The sequence below is a fragment of the Hippopotamus amphibius genome, chromosome 5 (assembly GCF_030028045.1).
Source record: "Hippopotamus amphibius kiboko isolate mHipAmp2 chromosome 5, mHipAmp2.hap2, whole genome shotgun sequence".
In the NCBI taxonomy this organism is placed as follows: domain Eukaryota; kingdom Metazoa; phylum Chordata; class Mammalia; order Artiodactyla; family Hippopotamidae; genus Hippopotamus; species Hippopotamus amphibius.
This window is the reverse complement of record NC_080190.1, coordinates 100879498-100897008: the sequence shown is the minus strand read 5'-3', so window position 1 is coordinate 100897008 and position 17511 is coordinate 100879498. Positions and strand designations below refer to the sequence as shown.

Sequence of the window (17511 nt, the reverse complement as noted above, 5' to 3'; positions counted from 1 at the left end):
GTTTATTCACTTATTTATTTAAACTTTGCTTATTTCAAAAGTATTTTAGAGAGAACTTTAAAAAAAATGGACTTTTTTTTAAAAGTCGACATTATCCTTGGTTATGTGTGATCACAAATTTTGTTAACAAAGAAGTCTGCCTGGAGAGTATCAAAATATAGTTTATTTCTTGAGTACCTGTGTAAAATCAAGATTATGAGTATGAGGATTATTGATATAGCCACTTGGTCTTTAAAAGTCCTTTCATTGAAGCCTAATTAAAGTATGACCACTTCTCTATAAAAGGAAAATCTGAGTTCTATAATAATTTAACTTGATTGATGTTTTTGGAATTTTTAGAACTTTGCAGAAGGTCTTGTGGGACTATGGCCTTCTTGAGAAGTGTTTGTATTTATTTATTTGCACTTTATTATCTATTCATTCACTCAGCAAATACTTTTTGAGTGTCTACGATGGCATCATAGTATGAGAGGGATGAAACCATGAGAAGACACAGTCCCTGTTCTCAGGGATCTAAATTCTATTAGAGGGAGACAAATAATAAGTATGTACTGAGGGAAAGGAAGTGTTGCTTTTCTTTAATATGATTAGAGAAGGCCTCTCTGATGGATAACACATGAACAGAAATAAGAAAGCAGGGGGTTGGAGTTGTGCAAATGTTTGGACAACAACATTCTAGGCATAGGGAACAGCAAGAAAAAAGGGTCTTAGGTAGAAGTACATTTTTGAATGCAAAATGTCATAGCTGGAGCAGAGTATCTGAGAAAGACTGGTAGGAGATAGGGTTGTGAGGTACAGTGTGGGATCTTTAGGAAATTCACTTAAGGGTTTTGAGCAGGAAGTGACATGATCTAAGTAACATAATGTGACTTAGATTTTATTAAGTTCACTTAGCATCTGTGTAGATAGAGACTATCATTGAGGGCAGAAAAAAGCAAGAGTAGAAGCAGGAAGACCACTTGCAACAACCCAGATGAGAGAGGACAGTGGCTTGGACTTGAGTGGTGTAGCAGTGGAGGTAGTGATAAGTGCTTTGGATTCTGGATATATTGTGTAGGTAGAGCCAGCAGGGTCTTCTGACAGTTTAGATGCAAGATGTGAGAGAGAGTCAAGTACGGAACCAAACTGTATGGCCTGTGTGTCTGGTTGCAGTTGCCATTTCCAAGGATGGCAGGTTTGTGGCAAGAGGAAATTTGGGGAGGAGAGGGAATCCAGAATTGATATTTGGTTTGTTTAAGATGCTTGCAAACATTCAAGTGGAGATGTAGAATAGGTAGTTGGATATACAAGTCTGACAATGAGGGGATATCTAGGTAAGGCTGTGTGACTATTTAAAGAATAAGTGTAGACAGAGAAGAAGTTTAAGGACACATAAGTTGGGGAGATAAGAAGGGACCAGCAAAAGAGCTGAGGCAGAGGAGGAAATAGAAGAAGGAAATAAGAATGGTTTCCAGAAGACAAAGGAGGAAGGAAGTGTGTTTCAACGGTGTCAAATGCTGGTCGGCTGAGCAAGGTGAAGTCTGAGAAGTAACCTTTTGATTTGGCAAGGTGAATGATATTCAGGGGCAGTGGAGAGGGAAGATTGATGGGAGTGAAATTGAGAGAATGGAAGGAGAGGTGGAGACAACAAATATAAACAAATCTTTTAAAGAAGCTTGCTATAAAGGATTATAGAGAAATTGGGCAGTAACTAGAAGTACACATGGGACCAAGAATGGGAGGAGAATAAAACATATTTATATGCTGATGGTGATAAGTAAGAGAAGAAAGAATTTGATGAGGTCAAAGAGATAGGGGATATGGGAGCAATGACCTTGAATAGGAGAGCAAGGAGGAGATCTATTTAGTGCACATAGAAGTATTAGAGAGCTTCTCCATAACAAGAGTGTATAGATTCAGATGCTATTAGTGAGCAGATGTGGTGGAACACAGATGTGGTGGAACACACACAAGTTCTCTTATGATGGCTGTTTCCTCCATGAACTAGAAAGCAAGATCATTAGCTTAGAGTGTGAGGAGGTACTTGAGGAATGAAATAGTCATCCAGGAGAGTGGGAGACTGAATGCAGTGGCCTCCTGCTTGAGGGTGTTGGTCATGAACTGGTCAGCATGGTTGCATATGCACTTCTGGCATGTTCCACTGCCCAGGTACAGGCATAGAGTAGGTTGACAGTTGTATGTAGCTAGGTTTTGGATTTTGCCAGAAATACAAAGGTATATTGTATTTGTGTATACCTTTATACCAAGGAGACAGAATTTGAAGGTACAAGGGAGTAATTTTTAATGACTGACGATAGAATTTAAACTGAGTAGGGGGAGAAATAATTTCACCAGGGGTCTGTGAGACAGTGATAAGGTAACAGGTTCCCTGGATATTTTTAGATCCCAGTGGAGTCAAAAATTGCTGGTGTTACTACTAAGGGCGGTGAGCTGGAAAATTAGGTGCTGTTTGGAATTGAGTGTATGAAGGAATTCAAGTTAGTGCTAATAACAGTGTCTAGAGTATGGTGTTGAGGATGTTTAGCTAAGGTAAAGACTAAAATCACGGAAAGGACTAAAATGGCAGGGTAGTAAAAGAATCATCAGTGTAGATGTTGACATCTTCAAAATGGTGATAGTCGTCAAAAAACGCAGCGTTGAAGGATTTAAGGGGAGAAACCTGGAGATATAAGGATGACTGCAGCAAGGAAGCATGGGGGGTGGTGAGCCGTAAAGAAAGGAGGGTGGCATAGGCTCAAAGGCTGGGGCAAGTTAGGGAGGTGAGATTAGTAATGAGAAGCAACACACACCGCACTCCCAGGCCTGGTGACATGGAGAGAAACAGCCACCCCTCTGAGAGTATTTGAAAGGAAGCAAGGTCCTTAGAAAAATGCCAGATTTCTGTTACAAGATGTAAAGGATTGTCAAAGAATGAGTTGAGGATGTGGGAGATTTTGCTAATCATGGATCGTGAACTTCAGAGGGGGAAACATAGATGTTTTTGAGAGTTTGGGGAGATAGGAGACATGGAATCAGGTTTTGAAGGGAACAGGCAGATGGGGGTGAGAGTCAAGGTACTGCAGGTCTGTGCTTCCTGCGCTGGCTGTTGTGAATAGGAGTGAAGGCATGATGCGGTTACTCCTGAAGATCTCTCAGGCAGCTGTGGGATAGGAAAGGATTGAGGGGGAGGGGGAGGTCTTCCCAGGTGCACGCACAGGGAGATGCCTTCATTTCTGTATCCAGTGGGGATACGGTAATTCATGAAACATATTAAAAAGAGTGGGGGTTTGATAAAGCTCCATTATCATCCTCTTTCACAGTTATTGATAGGACATGATATAGTCAAGTGTTTGATCTCAGTTAAAGAGATCCTGTTTTAACTCTGTAAATTTGTTTTTCATACTTAGCATTTTATATAATATTTAAGTAAAGCCTCATGATTTCTCTGTTATATCATTATGCTCTAAATAAGAAAATTGTTATTTTGTAAATTTTTTAAGTAAAATGTTTTGTTTTTCTTGGCAGGCACTTTTTCATGGAAAGTTTATTGATACTGGTTTCTCTTTACCCTTCTACAAGCGTATGCTAAGTAAAAAACTGACTATTAAGGATTTGGAATCTATTGATACTGAGTTTTATAACTCCCTTATCTGGATCAGGTTTGAAGATTTATCTTTCTAAGGTATTTTCTTAAAACCAGTTTTACATATTTTGTTAATTAGCGGCTATATATTTATATCACCCAGAGACAACAACATTGAAGAATGTGGCTTAGAAATGTACTTTTCTGTTGACATGGAGATTTTGGGAAAAGTTACTTCACATGACCTGAAGTTGGGAGGTTCCAATATCCTGGTGACAGAGGAGAACAAAGATGAATATATTGGGTAAGACGATCATCTGATTGACCTTAACTTCTAGAACTACTAGAGCATGTTAGAACCCTCAGTCTATACCCTTACCTTTATCCCCTGTTTGCTCCTCTGGTAAGATGTTCCACATTCATTCCCTCCTTCACTTACCCTTTTTAATCATTTTTTTCTCTACTCAGTCTTCCTCTCAATTTATAAACATGCTGCAACACCACTCAAAAATTCAAATGTAGTAAGAAAACAAAAACAACCCCTCCCCCCATTCCCTGGCCTCTGACATACATTTATTTAAATTCTCCACAGTACCAGTGTTCTTGAAATAAGAGTATATATGATGATCTTCACTTTCCCACTGCCACTTGCTGTATGCATCCTACCTTTGTCCCAATCAAAAATCAGAGAACATTGGTGCTAAAAAAGGGCTTTACAAAGCGCGTGCAGTCTCTCCACTTCTAGATGAGGAGATGGAGGCACTCTGTTCCATAGCAGCAAAACCAAGTCTGGAGCCACACCTGTCTAGGACTGTAACGCTCATTTCCTGCTCCATCTCATGTTCCCTTTTTAACATACTCTTTTAGTAGTGCTCACCACAGCTTCTCTTTTGAAGCTGTGTTCTTTGGAATTCTATAGTCCATACAGCATACTGATTTTCTTCACTTTCTCTTTTAATGATGGTTAAAAGTACTCTGTTTTTAAGTCTTTTACCTCACATACAAATTACATATTTTTAAATACCATCTTTATTTTCAGTTTAATGACAGAGTGGCGTTTTTCTCGAGGAGTACAAGAGCAGACCAAAGCTTTTCTTGATGGTTTTAATGAGGTTGTTCCCCTTCAGTGGCTGCAGTACTTTGATGAAAAAGAATTGGAGGTTAGGATCTTTTATTATGCTATTATAGGGAATGTTAATGGGAAGAGGGACTGTTGTTATGCTTTTACAAAAGAATTTCCCCAAGTTTTAAAATCACGTGGCACAAACTTCAATCCTCTCTCATTCATCCAAGTGTTTAGGGGGTACTAAAATGCCAGCACTGGGTAAGGGTCTTAAGTTCTCCAAAATGCGATGATGTCATGAGCATAGAATCATCAATCAGTGCCAGCTGTTAGGACTACTAAAGAGTGAGTGCAACCTTATTAATAATTTGGGGAACTCCTGCTTTAGTAGTGAGTTACCCCAAAGGTTAAATTTCTAAGTCATGAGTTCTTAGTGGTCTTAACTTCAGAATTGTTAGAAGTGTATCAGAAATTCTTTTTTTTTTTTTCTCCCCTCCCCCCTTTTTGTTGATGGTAAAATACACATAACATAAAATTTATCATCTTGAATATTTTTAAGTGTACAGTTCAGTAATGTTAAGTATATTTACATTATTATGCAACCAATCTCTAGAACTTTTCATTTTGCAAAACTGAAACTCTATACCTATTAAACAACTTCCTATTTCCCCTTCCTCCCCAGCCCCTGGCAACTACCATTTTACTTTCTATTTCTGAGTTTGGCTAACTCTTGTTACCTCATGTAAGTGAAATCATATAATATTTGTCTTATTGTGACTGGCTTTTTTCAGTTACCATAATGCCCTCATGGTTCATCCATGTTGTAGCTTGTGTAAGAATTTCTTTCCTTTTTAAGAGTGAATAATATTCCATTGTATGTATATGCTGTATTTTGTTTATCCATTCATGAGTCAGTGGATCTTTGCCTATTGTAACACTCCTATGAACATGGGTGTACAACTACCACTTTGAGACCCTGCTTTCAATTCTTTTGGATATATACCCAGGAGTGGTATTGCTGAATCATGTAGTAATTCTCTGCTTAACTTTTTGAGGGCTGCCACACTGTTTTCCATAGCGGCTGCACCATTTTAAATTCCCACCAAAAGTATATAAGCCTTCCAACTTCTCCACATCTTTGCCTATACTTGTTATTTTCTATTTTTGTTTTTAATAATAGCCATTCAAATGGGTGTGAGGTGATAGCTCACTGTGGTTTTGATGTGTATTTCCTGAATGATTAGTTATTATGAATTCTCCACATAGATTAGAACACAGGCAGGGTGTTAGGTTCAGCCATCCTTGGTCCTCTGTTAAGAAACTTGGTTTGTTCATGTAACCAAATGTGCCTATGAAAAATTAGCATTTGAAATTTTATACAGTAATATTTCTATGTAGGAATTAGCCTTCTAGAAACTCTGACATGAGAAGTATGTGAAAATCAGGACTCAGCCTGAATTACATGTAAGCTCTGTAAACCTGGTTAACATCTCTTAACAGCTTGCTTACACAGATTAGCAGAAATGAATTAGTAGAATGGAAGATACTCTTTAGAGTAATGTTAATCATTTTTTAAATCACTGATTTCATTAAGAATCTGAAGAAAATTAAACCACTTTGTATCCTCAAAATGTATACACTTAAAAATATTTGATACCCCCCGATTAAGAATTCCTGTTTTAGAGGCCCACTCAGTGAAAGAGGGATGTTATGGCAAGGGCCTGACATTAGAGCTGAGATGAAACTGAAACAGTAGATCAAGAAAGGCCGTATGATAATTTCCTTACACAGATAAGGAGACTAAAGCCCTTATTGACTAGTGATTTACCTTTAGCTCATAGTACAGAGTTGTGAGAAAATAGAGATTTGTGTTGTTTTGTTTTGCTTTGTCTTGGCTTTTACTCCTGTTGTTCTTTCTTTTACTCCCATTCATTGTCTCTCTTAACCATGAATCATACCACAATAAGGAGTATTCATACCATTATCCAAAATAATGGTTATTCATAATAGTGCCCCCTTTTACAGGTTAAGATCTGTTTTAACTTTAAGAAGATAAAACATTCAATATAAAAAAATTCTAATCACACTAGAAGACAACTTTCTCAGTTTATTAAAGGGCATCAACAAAAAGGATAAACCCTAATATCATTCTAAATGGTGATACCTTGAATATTTCTCATTTGAGATCAGAACAAGGCAGAGATGTCCACTCTCACCATTTCTGTTCTACATTGCACCGGATTCCTGAGTCAGTGCAATAAGGCAAAAGTAGAAGCAAAAAGCATAAAGATTGGAAAGAAGTAAAACTGCCTTTATTCACAGATGATAACATGATTGTCAACTTAGAAAACCCTAAAGGACCTACCAAAAAACTACTGGAAATAATAGTGAATTTAGTAAGACTAGGGTACAAGGTCAGTGATTTCTCAATTGTATATGTTCTATATGCTAGCAGCAAACATTCAGAAATTTCAAACTTTCAGTTACTAAAGCATCATAGAAATGAACAAATTTAGCCAAAGGCATGTGAGAACTTTACACTAAAAACTTAAAACATTGCTCAGAAAAATTGTGGAGAGAGAAACCATGTTATGTATTAAAAGATTCAATATTATAAATATGTCAGTTTTCTCCAAATTGAGCTGTATATTTGACACAATCCCAGTCAACATCCTAGCAGAATTTTCTGTAAAAATTGACAGACTAGTTCTAAAATTAAAAGGAAATGCAAAAGCTGTAGATTAGCCAAAACAATTTTGAAAAAGGACAGGCTTGTAAGATGTTTATTACCTGATTTCAAGAATTACTGTAGTGACTTCCCTGCTGGCACAGTGGTTAAGGCTCCATGCTCCCAATGCAGTGGGCCTGGGTTTGATCCCTCATCAGGGAACTAGATCCCACATGCATGTCACAACTAAGAGTTTCCATGCCACAACTAAGAAGCCCGCTTCCTACAACTAAGGAGCCCTCAAGCCACATCTAAGACCCAGTGCAACCAAATAAATAAATTAATTTTAAAACTTTTTAAAAGAATTATTACAAAGTCATAGTAATTCATATAGTGTGGTATTTGTGCAAGGATAGACAAATAGATCAGTGGAACACCTTAAGAGTGTCCAGGAGTAGACGCACATGTATGTTGTTGATTGATTTCCATCAAAAGTACTAATATATTTTGATGGGGAAAGGGAAAGATTTGTAAACAAATGATGTTGAATCAACGTTGTTCATATATGGGAAAAAATTAATCTTGGCCCCTACTTCAGCTCATAAACAAAGATTAATGTAAAAAGTCATAAACATAAATACGAAAGCTAAAAAGAAAACATAGTACAGAAATCTTAGTGTAGACAGAAGTGTCTTAGGGAGAACACAGTAAAGCAGTAGACCATACATACACAAAAAGGGTGTTGGACTTCATCAAAACTAAAAACTTCTCTTCAAAAGACGGTGATAAGTAAATGAAAAGGCAGCCCGTATACTGAGAGAAACTCTTGAAACAAAGGTCTTATATCCAGAATATATTAAAAACTTGTAACTCAATAAAAAGACAATTTTTTTCTAAGTGTGCACTGACTCACTTCACAGAAGCTGTATTGATGGCACATAAGCAAGAAGGATGCTCACTAGTCATTGGGGAAATGCAAATTCAAACTAAATGAATTACCATTTGGGGACAGTGTTGGTAGTTTCTTAGTATTAAATTTACCTCAGCCTTTTGCCCTAGCAGTTCTGTTAGTAGGTGTATACTCATGTGGAAATGAAATACTTGTTCACACAAAACTTTTCTGTAAATGTTCACTTTATTCATCAAAATCAAAACTTTGAAGTAACCTAAATGTCCATCAACAAGGGAATGGATAAATAAATTGCTGTATATTTATATAATGAAATACCAGTCAGCAATATGAAAGAAGTACTGGTACCCACAACAACATGGATGAATCTCAAAAACATTGTGCTGAGCAGGAAAAGAGAAAAGAGAGGGGGTTTGTATAGTGTCTCTGATATTCTCAAAAATTTAATCTGTGGTGAAATCGATTACCAGGAGCCAAAGATGAGGATGGTGGTTTTAATTGAGACAAGGGACACAGTGGAAATAGTCTATCTCGATTATGTGGTGGTTACACAGGTGTATACATCTGTCAAAATGTATCTAACTCTGTACTTAAAATATGCACATTTTATTGTATGTAAATTATAGGTTATAGTTGATTATGAAAAATATATTATACTGTTTATTTTATTATGCCAAAAATAGTTTTCATCCCATATATAATAAATTGGAATTATTTGAAAATTTCATATATATAGAATATTATATTCCCAAAGCCTGGATAGAAATAACAAGAGGTTAGTATGTTTTTAATTTTAAATAGATAAGGTAGCATAGATTTAAAAAAAGAACCAGAAATTTATGTTTGAAACTTATTTATAATTTGGATATCTAATTTGGGAAATATTTATAGTAAAGCGATTGTTTTGACATAGCTGACGTTTTTCTTGAAGAATAGTTACTTAAATGTTTTCAATTTAAGTTCAGTAAACATGGGTCAGATAAAGTACCAAAGAATTCTGCATGTTAAATTGCCACAGATTTTGTTGCATTTGCTTATTACTATGATCATTATTTGATGTATACTTAGCTGTTTACATAATGATGCATGTGCATAGCTGGGCATTAGCAGATCAAGTCATATAGCTACTCTCTTCACTAAATCTTCACTGTGACCTGATGTTGTGCCCCTTCCCAGGTCATGTTGTGTGGCATGCAGGAGGTTGACTTGGCAGATTGGCAGAGAAACACTGTGTATCGACATTATACCAGAAACAGCAAGCAGATCATTTGGTTTTGGCAGGTATTTGCTTTTATCTTTTGAATCAGAGTACTCAAAGAAAATGTTTTCTCATGAAACAGAGGTTTAAAAACTGTTCATTTTTAAAGTTGAGACTGCTTGTGGGCATGGTAGTCTTTGAATTTTAAATCAGAAGTGGATAGTGTGAATACTTGTTAAAGGATTTTTGCATTGCTTATTTCCTAAATGAAAGAATAAATGACCATCTTCTTTAAATAATAGTTTAATGGTAATAGTTGTAGGTATAACATTTTTTTCTAGAAGTATGAGCGTATTCTGTAAATTCCACTTAATTCTAGAAGTAAATGAAGAAGTATGTTCTTAGTGAGAAAGTCAATGCAGATAATATGCCAGGGAATTAGAACAAGCTAGAGGATAATGTCCAGGAATGACTTTTCTATCCTCTCTCTCCTTTCTCTCTCTGTCTCCCTCTCCTTTCTTTCATTTGTGTTTGTGGGTTGTTTGAAATTTAAAATCTCTAGGCCAGGGATATTCTCCACATAAATATATTAATTGAGACTCATTTGAGCAGCTTAGTAACTGAACATCTAGTGTACTTGTGCTTAACTATTTCACTTTCAGGTGAAAAGCCTGGGTTTTTATATTATTATAGAAAGATTTTCCAAAAGTTGCATCTTTTCATAAGGATATGTCATATGTTTATAGCTCCACATTTTAAAGAAGTGTGGACACTACTAGAAATTTATCCTGTGGATACACTTCACATATGCACAATGGCTTATGCCAGAGTATTTATTGCGACATTACTGGTACACTAATGGAGACTTGAGACATCCAGATGCCCATCAAGGAGAAATGAGTAAATAAATTGTAACATATCCATTCTGTAATTCTATAATCATTCTTTTTCTTAATGCAAATTAACAAAAACATTGGAGAATAATATTTTTCAGTACAATAGTGAGGGAAAAAGGAAGGTGTGTATTTTTTGGTTAAAAGGAAAATATATATTCTGTATAGACAAAGTGTCTGCTGTGTATGAATACAGCATCAGAAAAGACAAAGGGCATGCAAGCATCAGTTGTGGAGGAGAGCTGACATTGAGGCAAAGGTGTGCATGTGGGTTGCTCGTCCTGCTGTGCCCTTTTACTGCCTTTGAGTTCCACACTACATGCATGTATATTATCTATTGTAAAAAATAGATAAACAAAAAGTTAGGAATAACTCCATTTTCAAGCCTAAAACATCAGAATTGCATCACATACAGCATGTGTACAAGTACCTGCAACCTTCCCTTTTAGGCTCGTTACCAGCTTCCTTACTCCTTGTGTTCCTTGACTTTCCCTTTGGATTTTGTATCTATATACCCAAGGAGCTGAAGCTTTGGGTTATGTAAATCTAAATGAATAGTTGTGTTTTCTGAATTGGGTTTGTTTTGGGGAAAGTGGTGAGGTTTATGCCACACCTGGTAATAAGCTCCATTTCTTTGTGTTGATGAAGTATGTTGCCTCAGCACAGTTCTGTGCAGAAACATTTTTGGTCATAATGCAACATTTTGTTTTATTATTAGCTAAAGTTTAGTTCCTGTTTTGAAGATACATTTCTACTCTCACACTGTTCCCTGAGTTTGTTGCCTTCTTTTGTAAGGTACTCAGACCAATTCAGATCAGTATTTCACATTACCTATTTATGTCTGCTTTGAAAAGAGATAGTCCACGCACTAGATACAAGGTTGAGTCAAAAATTATCCGCACTTCAGTTATACTAAAACTTCTGTTGGCCGCACTGTCTTATCAGTGCTTTCCGTTCAAGGCTACTGTCTCCCCAGTCACTGCTGTGCAGGTGTGAACGTGTTACATCAGCTCATTTGTAACTGTGGCATGAGCAGAAATGAATGCTTCACTTGTGGTTTGCACTTAAGAGGAGCACTGTGCAGTGATTCATTTTTTGTGGTCTGAGGGTGTGCATATCCGTATACTTCTGCCCACACTGTCGACACTGCAGAAACTTCGTTTTGAGGTGTTAAAGCATCTTCTCTGTAGTCCTGATCTTGGTCCCCTGAAAACAGCCCTATGAGGACGAAGATTCACTTCTGATGAAGTGAAGACAGCGGTGCATTCAGGGCTCGCAGCTCAGCCTAAAACATTTTTTAATGAGGGAATACGAAAGCTTGTTGACAGATGGACAGAGTGTATTGAAAAGCAAGGAGATTATGTCGAAAAATGATGTTTGTCTTTTCTAAAAGTTAAATTCTACAGCCAGAATGAAGATAAATTTTTGACTCAACCTCATGTATTTTTAGAAGAATGCATACTTTAGGTTTCAAGTATGAAGAACAGAGTTGGGAAAATGGTGTTTCGTGGAAGAAAATACCACAGACTGTTGTTGAGAGTGGCAGTTGGGAAGTATTTGTTCATCTTTTGGTAGCATACAGGGGAGGATAGTTGGCTCAGGTCAGGATAACAGTGGTTTAGAGCTCAGCCAGTCCAGAATTCAAATGTTAGTTCTGCCACTTATTAGCAATTTGAGAAGGACAAATTATTTCACCTCTTCAGGCCTCCATTTTCTTATATGTATAGTGGGGGTGCTAATGATAGCAGCTACCTCATTGTATTGTTGTGAGGCCCAAATACACCGGAAGCACCTGGCACAGCAAAGGGCAGGAGCCCTCAACGGGTGAGAGCTGTAATAGTGTAGCCTAGCTGCGGTATCTGCCCTGGTTACCTTTTAGTGGCCTGACCTTGGACAAATGACCACCTTTTTAGGCCTCCATTTTCTCTCTATAAGATGGATATAATAGTAATAATAGTGGCCGATAAATGGTAGAGTTATAAGGATGAATTGAAGTAAGATTCATAGTGTACCTAGCATAGTGCCTTAGCCTTAATAAATGATAAATGCTACAGCCACTTACCACATAAGTTTTAAAACTAGTTTCGGTGTTAAATTTCTTATTCTTCAAGTTAAATCTTAGTTTTCTGAAAGAAATTTAAGAATAATTTAAAGCTCTCCTATTTTCACTATTGAAGATAATCTAGTATTTATTTTATATTAAAGTAAATTTGATTTTGTTACACAGTTTGTGAAAGAGACAGACAATGAAGTAAGGATGCGACTACTGCAGTTTGTCACTGGAACCTGCCGTTTACCTCTGGGAGGATTTGCTGAGCTCATGGGTAAATGCAATTTCTTGGTAGATAATTTTGTGATAGTGCATTTAGACACACAGCAGACTTGAACCTAAGGGTTATTCTTCTGTGCTTTATGTAGGGCGTCTACCAGAACAAAGACAAATTAATGGTTAATATCATATACATTTGTAAGACAAAAATGAAAGTCATATAAAAACAGATGATTGAACTTGGTGTACCCCCCAAAAATAATAAATAAATAAATAAAATTTTAAAAAAAATGAGTCTGCTCACATAGCCTGGTTGGCCATTGCTTTGTGAAGGGAGCAAGATTCTGTAGAGATACTTATGTTTCCACTTTGCTTCTCTAGGCAGAAGCAGCTTACACTGTAGTTTATTTACCCTGTATCATTCGTGTTTACTGTGTGACATGTTCTATTATTTGCCTAGTTGTCAAAACCAAAAAGTTGAAAGGATCAGATAAATTTTGTCTTATATTTTCTTGATTTAGGAAGTAATGGGCCTCAAAAATTTTGCATTGAAAAAGTTGGCAAAGACACCTGGTTACCAAGAAGCCACACATGGTAAGTTCAAAAATCTTAAATAGGAAGGTGAAAGCCAGAGTCTTTTGGGTTTTTTATATAAGCTCAGTATAATTGCTTATTCATTAAAGTAGTCAGAATTTCAGTTTTGAGAACAGACTGATTAATATGGCATTCTATAACTAAACACTTTAGAATGATTGGTTAATATAAATACTTGAGAAATGTATCCATTGATTCAACAAATATTTAGAGTACCCACTATGTATAGAATAAGATTGAAGTGCTCCCTGCCTTTTATGAAGTTTGCGCTCCACTGGGGATGGGAACACAAAACACAAACAGGTAAATGACTCTTTGCAAATGCTAGGACTCCTTCAAAGGAAACCAAGAGAACAGCTGGAGGGGAACCTCCTCTAGATTGGGTGGTCAGGAAGGTTTCTTGGAAATGGTGATGTGTAAGTTGAGTTTGATAAATAGCATGCTATGGGAAGAAACCGGGGAAGAGCACTCTTTGTATAGGGTCGTTTTTCAAGGAACTAAAAGACGACTTGGTGTGAATGGAACTTAATGAATCAGGGGTGGGGGGGTGGGAAGAATTTGGAAATGTAGGCAGGAGATAAATTATGTAGAGCCTTACAGGCTGTTATAAGGAATTTGTTTCTAAGAACAATTAGAAGCCTGTGGAGAGTTTTAAATAGCAGATAATGAGTTCCAGGAGGAGCCACTGTGGCAGCAGAGGAGAGGGCACTGGATGAGGGAGTGCAGGGAGATCAGGTACAGAACTGTGAGGGTCATCCAGGCAAAAGATGGTGATGGCTTACAGATACACGGTTGTTTCAGGAGGTAAAACTACTTTCACACCAAGTCATTTTTTGCCTTTTTATTGTTTTGACATTTGCACTTGTGGTACCAAGTAATGGTGGGTCAGCTGCTATTGACTTAGCAGAAGTCAAGGCAGTGGCACCAAAATACTCTCTCTCCAGTTTTCAACACCACACATTTGAAGTTTAAAGCAAAAAAAAAAAAAGCCAGGCTTATTGAGAGGTCTTCTTTATGAAGTAGTAAAAACTATTAACTTTATTAAATCTTGACGCTTGAAGTATGTATGTAGCTTTTTAACATTCTGTGTGACAAAATGCGAAGTCTGTATAATGCACTTGGTGGTTGTCTTGAGGGGAAGCTCTTAGGCAGTTGTTGAGTTGAAAGCTGAACAGCTTGCTTCTTTTTATGGAACACTGTTTTTACTTGAAAACATGACAGACAAACTGTTTATTCAGACTTTTCCCTTGAAAATTAATGAAGTAAAAGCGCGTTACCTTAACGAAAACAACTAAGAGCGTTTGTTGGTGATGATAAAATTGAGGTTTCATGCAAAAATCGGAATTTTGGAAAATTTGTATGTACCACCTTGAGCTCAACAGCTTCCCAAGACTTTTTTTGATATTTGAAAGCTCTTTATAACTTGGTGAACCAGTATTTCCAAATGCCTGATGCATGATGTTACAAACTCATGCATGGGTAAAACATCCATTCAAAGTGCAAAATAAACCAGCAGATTTCATATAACAGCGTACAAAAAGTTCTTTGGTATGATTTCAAAATCCATATTATGCATAACCTTGTCAAATTTACTATATAAATAATATCCACAATTACCAGAAAAAAATAACTTGAGTACATCTCTATTTACTAACTGCATATCTGTGTGGGGACAGTTTTCATATACTTAATCCAAAACAGTCTAGTTCAACAGAATAAATGCTCACATAGGTATCAGAATCTAGATGTCTTCTGTTAAGCCAGACATTGAAATGATTTGCAAAAATATGAAACAAGGTGACTCTTTTCATTGCTTTTTTGAAAAGTCATTTTTTTCATAAAAATACGTTTACTTTTATTTCAAAGTAAATTATTTTTTAATTCCTTAATTTATAATATGGTAAAATATCAGTAGCTATAGTTCACATAAACAAAAACTTTTTGCTTTTCTCGGTATTTTTAGATGTGAGAAGGGATCCTGTGACCAAAAACATCTGAGAACACCAGGTTAGATTAAATTGGTGAATCCAACAGAGGAGAGATTGTTGAGGCAGGGGACAGAGAGTTCATAACCAACGGAGATAATTCTTTAAGAAAGATGAAAAGAATTGGGATTCTGAGTGTAAGTTAAGGAATTCACCTTTGATAAAAAACATTTCCTTTATTGTAACAGAAGAGGAAGAAAAGTTGGGTGTAAACTATAGATAGATTTTAGATTTTGTGAAGGAAAAACAGAGTTAACTATTGGTTTGTTTTCTCAAAGTATAAGGGGTGGTCACTGGCTAACAGTGAAGAAAGGAAGGACTTGAGAAAGAAAGGGAGAACTGTCAGAGAGTAGACAAGTATTTACTAGAGAAATATGGCTAAGAATGCTGGCCAACATTGGATCGCCCACTTGGACCTAGTACTTCATCTAAAATGACACTAGTCTACCTAAGTTGTCAGCTTTCCCCTGAAGTAATTTTCAACTGTTAAGGTTCAAGGAATGAGAAAGTAGAAGGTTGAATTCATTCAGGGTTAGAGTAAGTTCAAAAAGGAGAGACAGGGATTTTGAAATATTTGCAAGGTAATGATTACAATGATGGACCATGACCTCTAAAGTAATTATCATGGTGGGCTGTGGCTTAAGTAAAAAGTGAAGATAGGAAGTCTGAGGACAAGATAGGATGATGAGAAAGTAATGGGTTAATTGGTTGGCATTTTAATTGAAATAAGTTGAGAAAGACAGATAATCAGAGAATACAGTGTTTAGTAATTTCCTTTACTGGTGATGACAAGGTTCAAGGTATGATACTGAAGTAGAGGAACATGTCACTGAAGAAGGGCAAGAATTGGGAGGCTAGGGCATTGCATGTCACCCACGTGAATGAGAGGACTATGAACCAGGTGCCAGAGCTTTCAGTCAGTGAAGGAACATGGCCAACAGGTGATAGCAAAAAGTTCAGAAAGAAGGTTGCATAACCAGATTGTGTTTGCCTCAGAGGAGGAAAGTTTGTTGACTGGCTGCAAAGGAAATGGAATATTTCAGACAAGCTGGATTTCAGTTAAGGCAAGAGAGAAGTTGTTAAGACTACAGAAGCCTGCAGATCATAAATAGAAGTTCTAAAAGAATGGATTGGAAAGGTCTGAGATGGAGGACACAGGTGGAGATTTAATTCAGATCAGGGGAAATACAGTTGATCAGTATTAGGATGAGAATTAGGTGAAAATAGATGATCCAGAAAGACTTGAGTTTTCGGTAGTGACTGAGGTAAGCAGTGCTATAATCTATGGTGGAAGCAGTCTTGATAATTTTCAGATTGGATCCTAGTGCTGTCATCCCCAGTACTTTGCTTAGTGAGGTGGCAGCTTTCAGGGCAGGGGTGCCGCAGGCTATGTACAGTGGTGTAGCAGGCCAGTAGGGTACTGTTCCCTTAGAGTCCATGAGAAATGTATTGATGTCTTCTTCCCTTTTCACATATAAGAAAACAGACGTAGCAAGCTTTACTCAAGGCTGAAACTAAAACAAAAAGCTAAACTAAAATTTCAAACAGTATTCTGATATTCACATAGTAAGTACTCAATAAAAGATGAACAGATTCTAGTATGTCTGTCCTTTTGTAAACCAGCAAAAAACATAATGGTTAATGTCTTAAAACAGAACCCTGTTTTGGATGTTCTAAAGTAATCCATTTTCTTATGTGATTCAACTCAACATTTACTAAATGTCTACTGTATGCAAAAGTGTTAGGAGAGAAGAGATGACTCTGCCCTTGTGGGTTTTAGAATCTAATAGAAGAAACCAGTCAGTCATAATACAGAGTAAAGTAAATGCTAAAATAGAAATAAAAAGAGCTTATGGATTACAAATGCCAACTCTTTAGATATATTCACCTTCCATATTATATACATGGATAAACATGACCATAATTTATGCAGAATGTTTTGATTTTCACCAAATCCAAGAATTTACAGCATTTGCTAGGTCCTCGCGTATGAAAAGTTTTTACATTGTTCTTTTAAAAAAAAAAAAAATAGAGCTTATGGAGAGGGGAATTATTGTCTATATAACATGTTCAAGGAGAATTCTTGGAGGAAGTTGTAGCATTTGGACTGATTCTTAATAATATTTTCATAGGCAGAAAAGGGTATTCCAGAACATAGAGGAGAGCCATAAGAGCATGGTCAGAGAACAGTAAAGTGTGTGGTATGCTTAGAGAACATTAAATAAGTTAATGAGGGCTGTGTCAAACAGCATAGGCTTCCTTCCCCACTCCCCCATCCATAGGAATTAGAAGCAGCAAGAAGTTTTTTAAACCAGCAAGTCTTTTTAAGAAAGTACCCCTAGCAGTGATATAAGGCTCTTTAGGTTGTG

At 36.6% G+C, this 17511-nt stretch overlaps 2 protein-coding genes across 11 annotated transcripts in view; one reads left to right on the top strand and one right to left on the bottom strand.

Moving 5' to 3' along the window:
* Positions 1 to 17511, top strand: part of WWP1 (WW domain containing E3 ubiquitin protein ligase 1) — a 117710-nt gene that overhangs the window by 98424 nt on the left and 1775 nt on the right. For all 9 annotated transcript variants that reach the window (XM_057736459.1, XM_057736456.1, XM_057736457.1 and 6 more), the window contains 6 exons: positions 3505 to 3638; positions 3726 to 3866; positions 4602 to 4722; positions 9380 to 9484; positions 12522 to 12618; positions 13085 to 13157. In XM_057736459.1, the coding sequence (XP_057592442.1) occupies positions 3505 to 3638; positions 3726 to 3866; positions 4602 to 4722; positions 9380 to 9484; positions 12522 to 12618; positions 13085 to 13157 (671 nt within the window). The remainder of the gene's footprint in view (positions 1 to 3504; positions 3639 to 3725; positions 3867 to 4601; positions 4723 to 9379; positions 9485 to 12521; positions 12619 to 13084; positions 13158 to 17511) is intronic.
* The window catches only part of RMDN1 (regulator of microtubule dynamics 1), a 58038-nt gene continuing 54383 nt past the window's right edge, over positions 13857 to 17511 (bottom strand). Inside the window, exon 10 of one of the 2 annotated variants that reach the window (XM_057736472.1) lies at positions 13857 to 14403. In XM_057736472.1, coding sequence (XP_057592455.1) covers positions 14392 to 14403 — 12 coding nt within the window. In that variant the 3' untranslated portion in view covers positions 13857 to 14391. The other variant, XM_057736470.1, reaches the window with a different exon arrangement.